This window comes from Berghia stephanieae, chromosome 4, assembly GCF_034508935.2.
Source record: "Berghia stephanieae isolate SIO BIC M18660-M18661 chromosome 4, UCSD_Bste_1.3, whole genome shotgun sequence".
NCBI lineage: Eukaryota > Metazoa > Mollusca > Gastropoda > Nudibranchia > Aeolidiidae > Berghia > Berghia stephanieae.
The window spans coordinates 87738506-87758465 of record NC_088363.1 but is presented as its reverse complement, the minus strand read 5'-3'; the positions used below and the strand labels follow the sequence as shown (position 1 = coordinate 87758465).

At 35.7% G+C, this 19960-nt stretch overlaps 1 protein-coding gene across 1 annotated transcript in view; it reads right to left on the bottom strand.

Annotated features, from left to right (window-relative positions):
- Window positions 1–17962, bottom strand: part of LOC144971486 (tubulin beta chain-like) — a 38685-nt gene extending 20723 nt beyond the window's left edge. Inside the window, exon 1 of the mRNA XM_078912447.1 lies at window positions 17577–17962. Within this exon, the coding sequence (XP_078768573.1) occupies window positions 17577–17633 (57 nt within the window). The 5' untranslated portion in view covers window positions 17634–17962. The remainder of the gene's footprint in view (window positions 1–17576) is intronic.
- Between the last annotated feature and the right edge of the window lie 1998 nt (window positions 17963–19960).

Here is a 19960-nt window from a genome sequence, read left to right as displayed (position 1 = left end):
CTTCGCCAATGTGTAGAAAATCAGAAGGCAAAAGAAACGTCATATATACAAACCTGACTTTACTGGGGATTCTTATTCATAGCAACGATATTGCTACAGATAACAATTAATAATTAAGGAAAGACAAATCTATGCAAACGAGACGAATCCGCTGGATTCTCGCACTCTCTCGGGAGAAGCAAAAAGAAAAGGAGATAGACCCCCGCCTCTCTCTCTCTCTCTCTCTCTCTCTCTCTCTCTCTCCTCTCTCTCTCTCTCTCTCTCTCTCTCTCTCTCTCTCTCTCTCTCTCTATATATATATATATATATATATATATATATATATATATATACATTCTTCCCTTTTCTCCCTCCCATTCTAGTTATGAGTAACTCTATTAAGCTTGACCACTTAAATGATTTTACGCCGCTGTCTATGATATCAATCTATCATGACGTTTACTGATCGGAATACACACTAAACAGATTTCTTTTGTTTGATTTTAAAGCATTAAACAAACCATAAAATGATCTATTGTCCTCAATCGTAATCTCTTCGGCATGCTCAATTGCAAATTGTAGGAAATCAACTCGTCAAAAAGAGACACATTATTATATGCAACATGAGAATGAAGCAGATACTGTTCTAACAATGAACAAATTAAATGACAATGAATTTTGTTTCTCTTAATGAATACACCATCAAGAGTGTGCATCGATTACCAAACCGTGTATCAATCAAATCGAGGAGGAGGAGGAGGAAGAGGAATAGGAAGAGGAGGAGAAGGAGGAAGAGATTAAGAAGGGGGAGGAGGAGGAAGGGGGGGAAGAGGAGGAGGGGGAAGAGGGGGAAGAGGAAGAGGAGGAGGAGGAGGAGGAGGAGAAGAAGAAGAAGAAGAAGAAGAAGAAGAAGAAGAAGAAGAAGAAGAAGAAGAAGAAGAAGAAGAAGAAGAAGAAGAAGAAAGTATAGCATTGCAAACAGCATCAGCTATACTTTAATATCAATATTTGACAAATGGTTCACACCAACAAAGTACAGATTGAGATGACGGGTCACAAAAATCCTGAAAAGGTTGGACGACGTAGGTTTTATTATTTAAAAATTCGACGTGTTTTCATTTACAGGTCTGGTAACCCAATTTGTTATGGGCTCATTGCTGTAATGGAATTTCAAAACATAGGCCTCATTAAACTGTCTGAAAATAGCAAGTTGCTTATTTGCTCTCTTGATTATAATTTTGCATGACTGTTTAGAATCTTATTGTGACAACTGGTGTTAATAAATGAGAGAGCGGAAATGAGGGGGGGGGGGGGGTATAGTGAGATAGAATGAGATATAGGTTAGAGGAAATGGATAAAGGGTGGAAAGGATAGAAGATGGAATAAGCTTTTTTTTAAAAAAAAAAAAATAAGAAAGAAAGAAGGGCATCAAGATGAACATTGAGAAATGAAACATTAAAACACAGCGAGAAAGAGGCGGGGTGGGGAAGTGAGAGTTAGAAAGGAAAGGTGGTTGAAAAACAGCAGAAAATCAGAGGGAGAGGAGGGGAGGGAGAGTGAAAGAGAGAGAGAGAGAGAGAGAGAGAGAGAGAGAGAGAGAGAGAGTTAGTGTATGAAAGAATATATTTTATTACAAAACCAAATTAAGAGTTGAAATTACAAGATCCGCAGACATTTCTCACCCACCCAAACTTTAACTATTAATATCCTCCCCATTCTCCCTCCCCTACCCCTAAACACCTGAAGAAATGAGGAATTTAAAGTTCTCTTGACTGACAAAGCATAATATTATTATGAGAATCATACCACGTAATGAAGATAAGGAGACGTCCTCGGCAGTAATTCGTTCACAATGTGAACATGACAGTCAGTCATTTGTCAAATTGACACCGACTTCTCACTGATCTCTCTGATTTTGACATGTCAATTACGTGTGTGTATGTGTGTGCGTGTGTTTGTGTGTGTGTGTCTGTCTCTCTATGTGTGTATGTGTATGTGTGTGTGTTTGTGTGTGTGTCTATGTGTGTATATATATGTGTGTGTGTGTGTCTGTCTATGTGTGTGTATATATATATATATATATATGTGTGTGTGTGTGTGTGTGTGTGAGTGTGTGTGTGTGTGTGTGTGTGGAGTGACAGGCCGTCCAGGATCTATTGTAACTAAACCCAGCCTTAAATTATTGGTTCCGCGGGAGTCTAGCAATAAAATATTATGATTTTTATTAGTAAATTAGATTGCAGTGTTGTGAAAGAAAATGTAAATGTTTTCTTTCTTATCTACATAGCAACGACCGATCGCTATACAACAGCAAATCGTTATACAGTTTTCAATCACTACTTCAGTTTGAAACTGAAGTAGTCATTGCAAACCGCATGGCGATTTGCAGCAAACTTTCAATTAATCATAATATATTTGCGTTACTAGTGTCACAACAGTTCTACACTTACTACTACTGCTGCTGCTGCTGCTGCTGCTACTACTACTGCTGCTGCTCTTACAACTTCCCCTACTATTACTATGACTACTACTACTACTACTACTACTACTGCTGCTGCTGCTGCTACTACTACTACTACTACTACTACTACTACTACTACTACTACTACTACTACTACTACTACTACTACTACTACTACTACTTCTACTACTACTACTTCTACTACTACTACTAATACTACTACTACTATTTCTACTACTGCTACTACTATTATTACTACTACTACTACTACTACTACTACTACTACTACTACTACTACTACTACTACTAATACTACTACTACTCCTCCTACCACTACTACCACTACTACCACTACTACTACTATTTCTACTACTATCACTACTACTACTACTACTACTACTACTACTACTACTACTACTACTACTACTACTACTACTACTACTACCACTACCACTACTACTATTTCTACTACTATCACTACTACCACAAGTACTCCTACTGCTACTAAAATTATTACAGTTCACTCCTCTTAATCACACATCGGTTAATCGCACACTCCGCTTATACACATTACCGAAAAACGGATTTTTTAAATCGATAAATATGTAATCGCTCCGCTTAATCGCACACGATCTCCGCTTAGTCGCTACACTTTTATTTCAGTGACAACCAACAGCCATATAATATTATGTTTTTTGTTGTTGTTGTTGTTGTTGGTTTGTTTGCTCGTCATCGGGATTAAAGGAAATCAAAAGCAGTCTTACTACAACCCTTGGTTAATGAGCAAACTTAAATTCAGCTGCGCAACAAAATTTTCTGGATAATCAAGAACTTCAAAACAGTTCGCATAAGCAAAATGCTTAAAATAATCAGTCTTGGTAAAATGGTTTAGATTACCAAATTAAAAAAAGATATTATAGTGTCTTCGAGTGTTTGTGTTGTGTGTGGGTGTGTGTGTGTGTGTGTGTGTGTGTGAGAGAGAGAGAGAGAGAGAGAGAGAGAGGAGAGAGAGAGAAAGAGGGGGATGAGGGAGAGAGAGAACGCGTTTGTGTTTGTGTGTGTGTGTGTGAGTGTGTGTGTTTGTGTGTGTATTCATGCATTTTGTTGAGGGGAGGGGGGTTGTCTTTATTTTCTTTCTCTTTCTACCTTTCTGTGTTTTTTTTCTCTCTTCTTTTTGATTTTTTTGTATAAGCATAATTTGTGCCACCACTGTTTTTGGAATTACAGAGAGATAGGTTAAACAAGATTGCTGTAATTAGATTTTTAAGAATTACTGAATTATCTTGTAATCTTTTTTTTTCCCAAAACAAAATAACTGATAATTACATTGTCAGTAATCAATAAAGATCTATCTCCGTATGGTACAGCCTCCAAGGTTCTTCCCTCGTGTTCAGCCAACCTTAAAAAGCAAGCTCGTCCAAAGACATGAATTGTAATTAACAGAATGAACTCAGAGGTGCCTAAAATCCTCGGTTGGGAGAAACTAGCCGAAGAAATATTTTTGTTGCATTCGCTAATTGTTATTTCAGGTCTCCACAACGATAGCCCATGCCTAATATATCGCATGGTTGATTTTTATTGATTCAAACGCTAATTTTTTGTCACAACAAGGCTACGTTTAGTGTCATGGTCTTTTACCGAGCATGTTCAAATGTCCTTATTGTAGGAATTTAAGCGTAGCATGACTTTGTAATATCTTATTCCTGAAACAACATATTCAATGACCAGAGGACCTGAGCATATCTTGAATGAGATTACTACGCCATACATTTCTGTAAATCCAATAAAGGAGAAGTGCCAATGGCAATTAGGAGGACTAGACTAAATATGATAGGGTACTTGTGAACTTTACATTAAGGATTTTGTTACGTTTCGCGATGTGAAATATGATACTCCAAGAATAAATACTGTAAGATTTCCTCAGAGGAAGTATAAGTCAGATATGAGAGCACGGTGTATAATTTCAAACGGTTTCTTTGTATCTGTATCTCCATAGTGAGAGTGGCGATCGTTTGCTCAATTGCCTAAAGTACGTCTTTAAAACCTTGGCCGGAAATTCGTCATCAAATATAATATATAAATCGATTAAAATAACCCTCGTCTTGGTGAAAACTCTTAGAGCCAAGACGAGAGTCATTTTAATTGATCGATATGTGAAGGACGAGTTTTCAGGACAAAATTTCAAGACATGTTGTTCCAGAGTACAGCAGTATTAATCATGAATTCTAGTACCACGAGGGACATTGAACTATTGTTTCTCCTCATGACAACAGCCCGGTACAGATGGCTTTATTACGAAGAAATTTTTTAAAAACGGAAATACTTTCTTCTTGTATCTTACATCAATGAGAGACTTTTTAAAATGTCTGTCTCCTGCATTAAAATCAAAATATTACGGGGGACAATCATTTAAACAGTAGCTGGTGATCTCATCATTATTGAGAAATGGTCATAATATGAAATTGTTTGATTTAAAAAGGAATAAGTATAAGGTTGTGCTGATTGGTATCATATTATTTTTTTCTATTTAAGGCTGATATTCAGGAGTATTTATGTTGTACACTGGGCTTTTGAGATGTTCATATTTTATTTCTTCTCTGTGTTTGTGTTGTAAGTGGAGGCGTGGATCTAGAGGTGATTTTGTAGCCAATTCTGAACAACGGGTGCGGACCAATCTTACAATGTTACAGACTTGAAGCTAAAGATTAATTATAACAAGTTTGAACAAGTTCGTTAGTGAAATAACGTGGTGATCCCACGAATCTAGGAAAAGATTACTTTACGGATTTGATGATAGAAATGAGGAGATGTGGTCAAGCAACAAAGGTGTTACCGTTTAGAATAAATTTATTGGTGATACGAATTTTAGCTTCAAATAATTTGACAAACCAGGGCTGATTGTAATTTAACGAGACGTTTTGTTAAAAATCTTAAATAAAACGAAACCAATAATATCAAGTTACCTTAGCCAAATACTTTTTACAAGGCGCAACATAGGTACATGCGAGGTATAAATAACATTTGTTGTTGTTCTGGCTTGGTTTTTTGTTTTTGTCTTTTGTTTGATTATTTTATGGGGTTTGGGGTTGTTTGTTTTTGTGTTTTTTTTTGTTTGTTTTTGTTTGTTTTTTGTTTTGTTGTTGTTGTGTTTTGTTTTTGTTTTTTTTTTGGGGGGGGATTGTTTTTTGTTTTTGTTTTTTGTTTTGTTTTGTTTTGTTTTTTTGTTGTTTTTTTTGTTTTGACCTCTATTGTTTTGGAGTGTTGTGTTTACATTTTAATCATTATATAAGAATCATTTTCCTCTTTTACAAACTTTCAACTTTTGATAAGGTCAAGAGAGAATTGTCATTTTACTATTTAAATAGTATCGCAACTCCTGTTGGGTGATTTTTGGTACAAAAATAACATATTACAATCATAAAGAGACTGTAACAATATTCATACAACGCTTCTCTCTGAAAAATATTGAAAATAATGTACGATTTCGCCAAAATGGCAGTAACCAAGTCAGACAAACTTAGAGCTCAATTAAATATAGCTGGCCCGCTCTGTTTGCCCAAAGTTTATCTGGGAAGACCGGTCGTTAAAAGGGCCGATTATTGAGGCTTTCAATCGATTAAGAGGAGAGGGTTTAGCAGCTCCGATAGAATCACAAGGCTATCCTATTCCGGTTTTTCAAAACGCGCAGACCAACAAGGCCATTGAAAAGGCGGTGGATTGTTTCGAGCCCCCAAACAAACGGAACGATAAGATCGTTGGAACGAATCAAATGTGACGGGTTGTCAAGTCTTTTAATAGAATATTGTAGATTTGGGATTAGTCGAACAATGCATTGATATAAAGTAGCTGATTGAAGTAATTTTGGTACAAGTCCTGACTATGAAATACATATTTTGGAGTTTAAGATTGGTTTGTTTGGGGATTTTTGATTTAATCGATGCATTGTGCTTGAATGTAAACAATTATTATCGTTATTTCCTTCCTTTTTTTCGTTGTTGACTTTACATTAGTGGCCATTTAGCATGTGTTTTGAATACTGCATGATTTTATCTTTTTTTTCTTTTTTTTTTTTTTTTTTTTTTTTTTTTTTTTTTTTGAATCTTTATCACTGCTTCATACCAAAGGCAGTTACAGCGAGAGAAAATGTGACCAAAATAAATACGTAGGTTTTTATAGATCAAAAATAGACTGAGTGGATCGTATCTTTTTCAAGTCGTAAATTTTTCTATGGTATGTATGTTTTGGTTATAACTGCAGATGTAACCGTTTCCATAAAGAGAACATTAACAACGATACGACTCTGGGTTCATCAATGCCTGAATCATATTGTAGTAATTATTACTCTCTTCGCAAAAAACAGTAAAGAAAATAGAACTCTTAATATGATAAGTTGAGGTTAAGTTCATCAGCAGAAAGTTGAAGGCTATTTCAAACAATTCCGTTTATTATATAATTATATTAGTTATACATGTATTAATACAATCGACATTCATTTGAAATACCAGACATGGTAGTTTGTTGGTGACCATTGCCTACCGATATTACATGTACGACATTATCGCTTATGATAAACATTGTGTAAGAAGGTGTGAGAATGTGGCCGCCATTAAATAGCTTTATTTATAGAGTAGTCGTCTCAGTATTTGGTTATAAAGCCTTTCACGTTTCCCTTTTCAAATAAAGCTCTTGCAATTGCCATAATTTATCCTGCGGGATTGACAGATTAAGATAAGACAATTTTCTCTTATAGTCTCAATGATCACCAAAGCTAGGTATGCGTGTTTCTGTCACCAGCAGGTGGGCTGTGGTACCTTTGACAGGTAAAAGTGACCCAGCCCGGTTGGTTGTTAGTTGTTAGACGTGACGTTATTGCAATTGTTGCTTTTCAAATCTTGAACAATGGAAGGACATAAGGTTGAACCAGGTACCTGGTGTGACAAGTGAACGTTTTTAATCAACAAAATCAAACCGAATATATATATATATGGTGCGGCTGTGTGGTCTAGTGGTATGACACTCGCTTTCGGGTCGAAGGTCCCGGGTTCGAGCCTCTCTCAGCGCATAGTTGAGTCCTCGGAAAAGGCTCTTTACTCACATTCTTTCATCGTACTCAGGTGTAAAATGAGTACCTGACCGTTAGCAGTGTTGTCTCTGTCCGAAAAAAAAATTGTAATATCGCCTAACAGGCGTCATGTCTCGTCCTACATGTTAAGTGTTGCTGTTGACCAGGGACCCCTTCCTTGTAAAACGCTTTGAGCACGTTTAGTGGATATTGCGCTATATAAAAGCTCACTTTTTTGGTGTAACATGTGAACGTTTTTAATCAATAAAATCAAACCTAATTTATTGATCTAGAGCATTACGATGGTTTCACTAAGTACATAGATCATCATAATTAATTGTTCGCGCATTCCACTATGGTTGCTGGTCATATCTAACTGTATTTTCATGTCTTTCAGTGCAAGTTATGGGTGGGTGGGGTGTATGATGCGATAGCTCAGTTGGTAGAGCACTCGCTTCACACGCAAAGGGACCAAGATCGATCCTGGGTGCAGTCGAGATTTTTTCTGATTCCCTTTCCACCCATCAGTGAATGGGTATATAAGTCTGTTAGACTTGGCGGAAAGTACTTTGCGATATATTAGCGTCCTTCCCAAAGGATTGCAAGCAATTTGCAAGCTATTGTCAGTTTCACACTATAGGAACCGGGATTAACTCCTGCTCCATGGGCCTAATGGCTCTGACTGACAACTTTTTTTTCAGTGCAAGTTGCCGTTTGAGCCCCCGTTTCTGCATTAGCACTCTGATAAATAGTACGCCTAACCGCTTACACACAGCTAATTATTTACTTCAATCCTTCACTAAGACATATTCGTACTCACACTATGAATTAACAAAATTGCAACACGCTCTTTAGAGTTTGGATTTTGACGAGATCACCGTTTTACATTAAAGAGACCATTGTATACTCTAACTCTAGGGCCTGGTCTGGTGATTTTCAATTACTAATACTTGTAAAAAGTCAAGCGATAATGAGCACTGTCAGTTACTGGATGGGTAAAAATGATCATGAAATCTGATTAATGTGTTGAGTTCTCGGATAAGGCACTACACACACACACACACACACACACACACACACACACACAATCAACTCAGATGTGTATGAGTAGCTTTTTATAGGTAGTAGATATTGTAAGACTTCTTATACAAAATTAACGCCTTTAACCCTGTCCTTACCAACTCTATAGGAAAATCGTCATATTCGTTACGATCCAACCAGCACTTTTATCATTCAGACTTCTTTTGTAAATCACACAATTTTTAAAGAAAAATGTTTTATTATAGCTATAAAAAACGTGACACTGTGTTGTAGAGTTCATCTTGCTAATCAATATTATGTATAGAATGTGTTTGTTGCTTTTCTGTTTGAGTAAGAAAAAAAATATTTGTGTTGGGTGGGTGTGAAATTTTAGGGAAAATTCTGAATATGGGTGGTAAGGAAAGGGTCAAGGCCTGCTTCATAATAATAAATGGTAATAAATAAAGCATTGTGAATGACACTGAGCATAATATCCATTAAAATGCGCGGTGGAATATGCATATAAATTCAATATTGCAATCTTGGACTTGAATGTTAGACAGCAATACGCTTCAACAGTCGTAACGTCCCTTCCCTCGTAATGACGCATGGTAACTTAGTAACTGGCTCTAAACTATCGGAACAATGTCGACGCCCTTATGAAATATTTCTCCGAAGAGCGTATCCAGAGGAAAAAGAAACATTGTAAATCTGATCATGTTTTGACTTTTACATATTCTGATCATAAGACATATGAAATGTTCTAGCCAGCATGAAGAATAAAAATTACCGATTTTCTTTGTTTAGAACCACGATGGCCGCCGTTGCTGGGCGACGAGACATCAGACTATTGAATCAAATTCCCATCACACAAAAAAATTCTCTTCATACGCCTTTTCGGGATGGTTTTGATAGAAAGTTAACTCACTCAATCCTAGAGATTTTTGCTACTTTTAAAAATTTGAAAAAATGTATAAACATGAGCATGTACATAGATAGTTTTATTCAACTATCATTAACATGTAAAAACTAAAAAACATTATATTTGATACTACGCCTATAATTTGTCTCAGAAAAATGTAATAAATAGGCATGGGGTAAAAGTAACCTGGGTAAGCTACGGATATAGTCGGTGTTAGGGTTGAGTGGGTTAAATTTCAGGGAGAGTGTCTATGCAGGTATGTCAAAGAAATGGACAACACTGGGATTCGACCTGATAAGATTTGTAACAAACTTCAGATCAAAGGCGCCCTCTTGGGTACTTAAAGATATTAACCCTTTGGCTGCAGGAATAAATGTCATACAATTCATAATTTCTTCATTCATTATAGATGCTGTTCGCTTGGTTAAGAAACTCACAACATTGCCATTCGGAAATATAACGGACTAACACAAAAAAACTGTGTGTAAGCTGGAACGTTTATAGTCTGGTTAATACAGTTTAGTGAGAATTACTCATAAACATGGATGGCAAAAAACAATAAGGAAGACCTGAGTGACGTCAACTTCGGTCTATCTATACCTGCGTATTGATGATGTGCGTTTAATCTAAATGCTCACCATCTCTTCTTGCCAAAACAATCGTAAACGAAACACACAACTAGGCTATGTGTTACCTTAAAAGTTCATAGTCTGGTAGAGATGGTTTCGTGAGAACTAAACTGATCATCTTTCGGGTTGTCTTAAAAAAATAACAAAGAGCTAGCTAAGACATGTCAACTTTTTTGAGGAAAGTGACGCCAATTTCGTTTATTCCATTATAGCAGACCTAGGTGTTTTCGTTTATTCCATTATAGCAGACCAAGGTGTTTTCGTTTATTCCATTATAGCAGACCAAGGTGTTTTCGTTTATTCCATTATAGCAGACCAAGGTGTTTTCGTTTATTCCATTATAGCAGACCAAGGTGTTTTCGTTTATTCCATTATAGCAGACCAAGGTGTTTTCGTTTATTCCATTATAGCAGACCTAGGTGTTTTCGTTTATTCCATTATAGCAGACCTAGGTGTTTTCGTTTATTCCATTATAGCAGACCTAGGTGTTTTCGTTTATTCCATTATAGCAGACCAAGGTGTTTTTGTTTATTCCATTATAGCAGACCTAGGTGTTTTCGTTTATTCCATTATAGCAGACCAAGGTGTTTTCGTTTATTCCATTATAGCAGACCAAGGTGTTTTCGTTTATTCCATTATAGCAGACCTAGGTGTTTTCGTTTATTCCATTATAGCAGACCAAGGTGTTTTCGTTTATTCCATTATAGCAGACCAAGGTGTTTTCGTTTATTCCATTATAGCAGACCAAGGTGTTTTCGTTTATTCCATTATAGCAGACCTAGGTGTTTTCGTTTATTCCATTATAGCAGACCAAGGTGTTTTCGTTTATTCCATTATAGCAGACCAAGGTGTTTTCGTTTATTCCATTATAGCAGACCAAGGTGTTTTCGTTTATTCCATTATAGCAGACCTAGGTGTTTTCGTTTATTCCATTATAGCAGACCTAGGTGTTTTCGTTTATTCCATTATAGCAGACCAAGGTGTTTTCGTTTATTCCATTATAGCAGACCAAGGTGTTTTCGTTTATTCCATTATAGCAGACCAAGGTGTTTTCGTTTATTCCATTATAGCAGACCTAGGTGTTTTCGTTTATTCCATTATAGCAGACCTAGGTGTTTTCGTTTATTCCATTATAGCAGACCTAGGTGTTTTCGTTTATTCCATTATAGCAGACCTAGGTGTTTTCGTTTATTCCATTATAGCAGACCTAGGTGTTTTCATTTATTCCATTATAGCAGACCTAGGTGTTTTCGTTTATTCCATTATAGCAGACCTAGGTGTTTTCGTTTATTCCATTATAGCAGACCAAGGTGTTTTCGTTTATTCCATTATAGCAGACCTAGGTGTTTTCGTTTATTCCATTATAGCAGACCAAGGTGTTTTCGTTTATTCCATTATAGCAGACCTAGGTGTTTTCGTTTATTCCATTATAGCAGACCTAGGTGTTTTCGTTTATTCCATTATAGCAGACCTAGGTGTTTTCGTTTATTCCATTATAGCAGACCTAGGTGTTTTCGTTTATTCCATTATAGCAGACCTAGGTGTTTTCGTTTATTCCATTATAGCAGACCAAGGTGTTTTCGTTTATTCCATTATAGCAGACCTAGTGTTTTTTTGTTGGTTTGTGTGTTTGTTTTTTGGTTGTTTTTTTTTTTTTTTGTTTTTTTTTTTTGTTTGTTTGTTTTGTTTTGTTTTGTTTTGTTGGGGTTTTTTTTTTTTTTTTGGGGGGGGGGGTTGTTTGTTTTGTTTTATTTTTGTTTTGTTTTATTTTTGTTTTGTTTTGGCTTTTTTATTTGGTTTTGTTTTGTTTTGTTTTTTGGTTTTATTTTTGTTTGTTTTTTTGTTGTTTGTGTGTTTGTTTTTTGTATTTGTTTTTGTTTTTTTTTTTGGTTTTGGTTTGTTTTTGTTTTTTTGGGGTTTTTTTTTTTTCAAGGAGGAAGTATATAGCCTTAACATAGCCTGACACCAGGACTTGTCTTTTGACGTTATGTATAGATTAGTGCACCGTCGAGTGAGTTGTCGTTTGGAGTGCTCAACAAACGATCCCATAATTGAATTATTGAATACCAAACACCATTTAATTTGATTTCTTTTGCGATTGTCGACTTGTCTTTTGATAAATATTTTGGGGCATTGTCAGGCGATGAGTTGACGAAGGCTACGAGTAAGTAACAGTTTCTTTGAAACCAAGTTGCATCGTTGTCATTTCTATCTTGGTGAAATTGCCAATATTATAGTATATGTCAATTTAGAGTATAATAGGGTCCCGCCTTTAAAGGGTTATTGGTTGTTTATGGCGATACCCGTACTGATCATAGTCCATGTTATCATCGGAATCACTTCGGTTAAATATCATTATGACTCAATGATTATGGCAAGTAAGAAATGTATTAAATTGTTATTGATACGGACGCCTTTGTAGTGTAATCATGAGTATCATTTCGAGTCTATAGCTATCCAACTGTTACGGACACGATTGTGAATATCATACACACACTTGGTAGCTTAGAAACTTGTATGTAATAGCCAAGCCTTTTGTGATAGTTACAGATTTAGACAATTGTGCGGCTATGTGGTCTTGTGGTATGACACTCGCTTTCGGATCGGAAGGTCCTAGGTTCGAGCCTCGCTCGGTGCATAGTTGAGTCCTTGGAAAAGGCTCTTTACTCACGTTCTCTCACCGTACCTAAGTATAAAATGAGTACCAGGTCGATAATAGTGTTGTCTCTGTCAGAAAAAAATTGTAATATCGCCTAACAGGCGTCACGTCTCTTTGTATATGTTACGTGTTGCTGTTGGTCAGGGACCATTTGTAAATCCGGTTGGGCACGTTTAGTGGAAATTGCGCTATACAAAATCTCAAGCTCAAGTTTTTAAATAATGAGAATGATCGTGTGATATTTCCTAATCTGATAATTTTGATTTTATAATTCAATTTCTCCAATTGTTTCATTTTCTTCTCTATTGTCTTATGGCACTTCTCTATTCACTTCATTTATGGTTATTTTACAATATAATTTGTTAGAATTAGATGAGTATAAAAATAAACTTTTTTTAAAAGAATAAATAAATATATACATAAATAAATAAATAAATAAATAAACAGATGAATAAAATAAATATAGATTAAATTGCCTTTATACATCCTTAGGGGATTTTGATAGGATCTGTCGCAAAAAAAAAGTCTTAGACAACCCAAACATCAGCTGCAAAGACCGATAAGGGCCTAATTTCTTTAAAATAATCAAACAAAACCAAAAAAAAAAAAAAACACAACGAAAAAAAACACAACAAAAACCAAGTAACAAAACAAAAGATAATAATAATAATAATAATAATATTAATAATAATAATAATAATAATAATAATAATAATAATAATAATAATAATAATAATAATAATAATAATAATAATAATAATGCACATTTATAATGCGCAACCTATCCCCCTGGTTGGAAGCTCTGGGCGCATTACAAATAATAATTGCCATATAGAAAGAGAAAAATACACACTAACTACAACCCTCTCCCACCACCCACCTCCTCAAACACGCCAATACCACACACACTCATCCACATCCACACGTACCACATAAATAATATACTTGCAACACAACACATTCATGACAGGTACGCAAGAAGCATTTACAGCCGATCACAAACCATAGGCTTTTTGAAAGTAGTATGTTTTTAACCGATTTTTAAATGTTCAGTGATGGGGATTTTCTTAGTGGAGCAGGTAGTTAATTTCAAGGAAGAGGGGCAAAGTGGGAGAAAGGTCTTTCTCCAGCCTTTAATTTGGTCCTGGGTATTTCAAGCAGGTCGTTTGATGCCGACCACCGCAGTGTCCGAGGTGGTTTATAAACTGTGCACAGTTCCTGGATGTAATTCGGGGCATGATTGTTGAGGCATTTGTAAACGCAAATGGCTGCCTTGTAATCGATGCGCTCACGCACTGGTAACCAGTGAAGGTTGAAGAGTATGGGTGTTGCTTCATCATGATAAGGCGCGGGGCATTGTTTTGAACTCCTTGCAGGCTCTTGATGTTTTCTGACGTCGTACCGAAGAGTAAAGCATTACAATTGTCCATTTTTTAGAATAAAATAGAAGTTACAAGCTGCTTGCACGCTTGTTGGGCAATAAAGTCCCTGATGGAGCGGATCTTTTTCAATTCAAATACAAGTTTTCTTTTAATGCCTTTCACTTGATCTTTCATGGGCAGCTCAGAGTCCAGAATGATACCTAGATTTTTCACGGTGCATACAAGATTTATTTTGTTGTTGTCGATTGTGATCGTGGAGTTTTCGATTTTTTAAAATGTTGTTTTTGCTCCCGATTGCAAGAACTTCAGTCTTGTCTCCATTTAATCTGAGACGATTTCTACACATCCAAGTCTGTATGTTGTTTATGCATTGTTCACATTTTTCGATCGATGTTGCAATTTGTTTGGTTGGATTGGTGTCATAAATTTGACTGTCGCCGGAATACAGATGATAATCAAGCCCATAGTCACGAATAATTTTTCCTAGCGGGGATGTGTACAAAACAAACAAGACTAGGCCTAAAACAGACCCCTGAGGAACGCCAAAATGAATTTCTTTTTCGTTGGATTTTTTATTTCCTATCATAACTATATGTTTCCGGTTTTGGAGATACGATTGGAACCAGTTGAGAACCGGCTAATGCAATAAAACAAAACGAGAAACAACAACCATCACCACCCCTCCCCCGAAAACAAAACAAAAATAAAATAAAAAACCCTCATAAAACAAACAAAAAATTACAACAACAACAAAAAACACAAACAAATAAATGCTGACAGGATTCCCCCCCCCCCTTCTCTCTCTCTCTCTCTCTCTCTCTCTCTCTCTCTCTCTCTCTCTCTCTCTATCTCTATCTCTATCTCTCTTTCACTCTCTCTGCCTCTCTCTCTCACTATCTGCCTCTCTCTCTCTCTCTCTCTCTCTCTCTCTCTCTCTCTCCTCTCTTTCTCTCTCTCTCTCCCTCCCTCTCTCTCCTTTCCCCAAAGCTTGTAAGTGTTAAATTGATTACTTTAAACCAAGATCATAGGTGTTTATTTGTTTCCTAACACAGACCCAGAGATTCCTTAAAAGGTATTACCGACCTCGTTATATAAATTTTGAGAATTGTATATCTAGGCCTACTTAATGCATTTTAACTCTGATTGATCACGGAATAAAACATTTTTACACTCGATTCCATTTACACCTGTCAATTATTTTCCTCTAAATTCATTGCATTTCTATGCATAAATTACATTTTTTATCTTATCTACATGTAATTATTACAATGGACGTTGTTATTTTTATATAACGGAATCTAACGTTGTAAACATAAATCTGCCCGTAGACTTAATGCGTTTGAACCTTTAACTCACTCAACCCTAACACTATATCCGTACCCCATGCCTATTTATTACATTTTTCTGAGAAAAATTATAGGCGTAGTATCAAAGCTAATGTTTTTAGTTTTTACATGTTAATGACAGTTGAATAAAATTATCTATTATTTTTAATACATTTTTTCCAATTTTGAAAAGTAGCAAAAATCTCTAGGATTGAGTGAGTTGTTATCGGTTCCCTCAGAATGATATTAGAGAGACTTAGCAGGTCATACTACGTATCACGCACTACGCATTACTCATCAAGTATTTCTCACATGATCGTTCTAATTATAGATTTTGTAAAAAAAAAATTTTAAGAAAAAAAAGGAGTCCCGCGATGCAATTTTCTACTGGACGTCTAAATACTAAATGTAAATACGTATCTCCGTGTCCCATTTTAAAGTCACTTTTCGGCACTATTTGTACATATATAAGAATAAGAAGAAGAAGAAGAAGAAGAAGAAGAAGAAGAAGAAGAAGAGGAGAGGGGAAGAGGGGAGGAGGGGGAAAGGGAGAAGAGGGAAGAGTAGTAGTAGTAGTAGAGGGTAGTAGTAGTAGTAGTATAGTAGTAGAGTAGTAGTAGTATGTAGTAGTAGTAGTAGTAGTAGTAGAGTAGTAGTAGTAGTATAAAGTAGTAGTAGTAGTAGTAGTAGTAGTAGTATAGTAGTAGTAGTAGTAGTAGTAGTAGTAGTAGTAGTAGTAGTAGTAGTAGTAGTAGTAGTAGCACAGCAGCAGTAGAGTAGTAGTAGTAGTAGTAGTTAGTAGTAGTAGTAGTAGTAGTAGTAGTAGAGTAGTAGGTGGGTAGTAGTAGTAGTAGTAGTAGTAGTAGTAGATAGTAGTAGTAGTAGTAGTTAGTAGTAGTAGTAGTAGTAGTAGTAGTAGCAGTAGTAGTAGTATAGTAGTAGTAGTAGTAGTAGTAGTAGTAGTAGTAGTAGTAGTAGTAGTAGTAGTAGTAGTAGTAGCAGTAGTAGTAGTACTTTTGTTTATTCATCTTAACTACGCCACTACCACATTATCTCATTCATCTGTGGTGTTTCATTCATCCTGTTTGGTTGATAAAGGGGAAACCCGAAACGTTCATTTGATCTATTTTTGTAATAAAATTGAAGCTTACATTCAATTTCACATTATTATTTATTTGTATACATAGTATCACCGTTTCAAATTATTAAAAATCCAACCCACAAATAAGTGTCGAAGTGGAGATTCGTTGTATAATTTTTCCCAATCAACATTCGTTTGACATGATTATTTTTATACATTCGGGAGTTTTTATTAGTTAATATACAAAATGCAAACAATATCTAATGTTTGGGTACATTATTTATCGATTTATTTCTTGGCTAGGGACTTGAAAAGCGCTTTGAGTCCGTTTAGTGGACATTGCGCTATATAAATGTTTGATCTTTTTCCCCATTGTATCTTTAATACGCTTCAACAGTCGTAACGTCACTTCCCTCGTAATGACGCATGGTAACTTAGTAACTGGCTCTAAACTATCGGAACAATGGCGGACGCCCTTATGAAATACTTTTCCTACTAGCATAAACGCGTATCCAGAGGGGGAAAAATTATAAATCTGATCATGTTTTGACTTTTACACATTCTGATCACAAGACATATGAAAAGTTCTAGCCAGCATGAAGAATAAAAAGTATCGATTTTCTTTGTTTAGAACCACGATGGCCACCGTTGCTGGGCGACGTGACATCAGACTATTGAATCCAATTCACCCATTAACAAAACGTTGCAGAAGTGCACAAGTCAGCTTACAGTTATCCAATAGTATGTATTTGCTGGCTATATCCATATCTATTTTTTGAGAATGGCAAACAAGTAAAACTGTAATGATGTTGCGTTTTACTTATGGCATAACTAGTCACAATGATGAGTTCAAGTAATCGATCAACTTTCCACGTATTTAGAAGCGTCAGACAACAAAACAATTAGAGTGGTTAAACTCCCGCTGGTAAATCTTGTTTTCAGACTTTTTAAAGCATTGGAACAAATTTTCTTTTTTTACCAAAAATTTGTAGACATAAATAGGTGTGAAAGACCAATGCTATTTTAACAATTAAAATAAAAATAAAATAAACTTACTTTGGCTCCAATTTGGTTGCCACATTGGCCAGCCTGCATGTGAACGATTTCCCTCATTTTTATCTAATGATGTTTTTGACGTGAAGGGCGAAAAACTAAAAGAACCAAAATCTGAAAAAGGGCCACAAAGTATTGAGGAGGCGAGCACGAGATTTTAGCTTTGCCGAGTGATACGTTTGTTGGATCGAGGACTATTTATCTGTGCCTCACACTCTTCCGACTTTTTCGCGGGTGCCAAAGGTGCCAAGGGTGCGCGGTTAGAATCATGAAGAAGAAGAAGAAGAAGGGGAAAAAAAAGAGAGCTGACTAGATATTTGTACTAGCAACCGCGCCGACAATAAATATTTAAGCCGTTGCTGTCACGACAGTTGACAAACGCCTGAGTCAAATAGCCTCGTTAGAGGGATATAGGGGTGGAGCTAGTGTCTGGAACTTTGGGTACATCGAGTTGGAACTTGATCGACGGTGGTCATAAAATAACGGAACGCGCAGTTCTCTTCTTGAAGGTTTATGAGACAGTTTTGTGGCCAAGATAATTTAACACGGGCAATATTTCAAACAAGCGGCAACGATAATAAATACTTTAAGGTTAAAAAATAAGAAATAAGTTAAAACAAATTTTAAATGTTAATGACTGCAAATTACTATGGGAAAGATTTGTTGCCATTATATATATATATATATATATATATATATATATATATATATATATATATATATATATATATGTGTGTGTGTGTGTGTGTATATGTATATATATATATATATATATATATATATATATATATGTGTGTGTGTGTGTGTGTGTGTATGTGTATGTGTGTGTGTGCTTTTCGTATATTAACAAAATAATGAGAGTGTGAGAGAATGGGAGATAGGAATATATATATATATATATATATATATATATATATATATATATATAGACAGAGAGAGAGAGAGAGAGAGAGAGAGAGAGAGAGAGAGAGAGATGGGGAGTTAAAAAAGCAAAGATCCAAAGATTAAACTATTTTAAAATAAACATGCTCATTTTTTCCAAAAATAAAATTGAAGAAAAAAAATATATATATATATTTCTCGTGATAATCATTATTATAAGTATTTGACCATGTCGTGAACACCCCAAAAAAGGTAGAAATTGAAAATCTATTTTCATGAAGAGACACGATGTCCTCTATCCACTGCAGATAGACTAAGAAGACACGTCATCATGTCTCAAGTGGTCAGTTTAGAGTGGTGACCAATTCCACTACACTGGTGAAATCAAAAAGAGACGGATTTTGTAGAGGGCGATTAGCGGTGATAACTTAATCCATCCTGTTCGAGGGGACAATGAACAAGGCTCTAGACTGTCTCTTGGTCGCCTTGACACGACCCACAGTCTTGTCTTTATTAGTCTTTATGACAAATATAAAAAAAGGAGAAAAATAGTGGGTTAATGTTTTCGAAGGCATACAGTAATTACTAACCGATTGGGTTTTTTTTTCAGAGTTAATCTCATGTTGTGTACCTTGAGCACACGAGACTGAAATCGTTTCTGAAACCGTCCACACAGGTGGTTTCCAAAAGGCGATAACAAATTTATGTCAGATTATTGTGGTGACACTGTGTGTTATTTATCAATAAACGACGCTCAGAATTTGTGAACAAAAGAGGCCAGTATATTGTTTGCTGGGAAAGATTCTAGAAGTCGTTAACAAAAGAGTGATAGATTATTGTCCGAGGTATACCAAGAAAAGTCCAGTTCATTTGTTAGAACGATAGTATAAGCATAAGGTGGTTTTGTTTTTAAAAAGCATGTCAAGATTGACCAGTAGGGATAGCTAGTCTACCTCCTTTTCATGCTTTTGATTGGTTTCTCATTGATGTGTACACATCGTTTTTATTTCAAGTCACTGCTTTAAATTTATTTTGTTAATTCATTTCCTTTCCTTCCAAGTGAATGAATAGAAAAATGAATGGAAATTTATATGAATGTGTTTGGTGTTTGTTTTTTTTTTTGGTTGGGTTTCTTTTTTTTTTTCTTTTTTTTTTTGGTTTTTATTTTTGTTGTTTTGTTTTGGTTTTTTTTTGTTGTTTTTTTTTTTGTCCTATTGTTTTGGGGTTTTGTTTTGTTTTTGTTTTTTGATGTTGTAAAATGCCTCCAAGAATGGATTATGTAATTTACAAATATTATTATAGCAACAAGACACGAAGTGAGTAGGAATGTGCCAGAAGACAACAGAGAATAAAAACTTCGCGGCGGCGATGGGGGCTCTAACCCGCGACCTTACTAGTACGACAACTCCGCCTGGCCGGGGAGATCGTGACTCTACCGTATGAGCTATCCACGACGCACTTCGTTTCTTGTTGTTATCAACATAAGTGCCTGCTGCACTCACTTT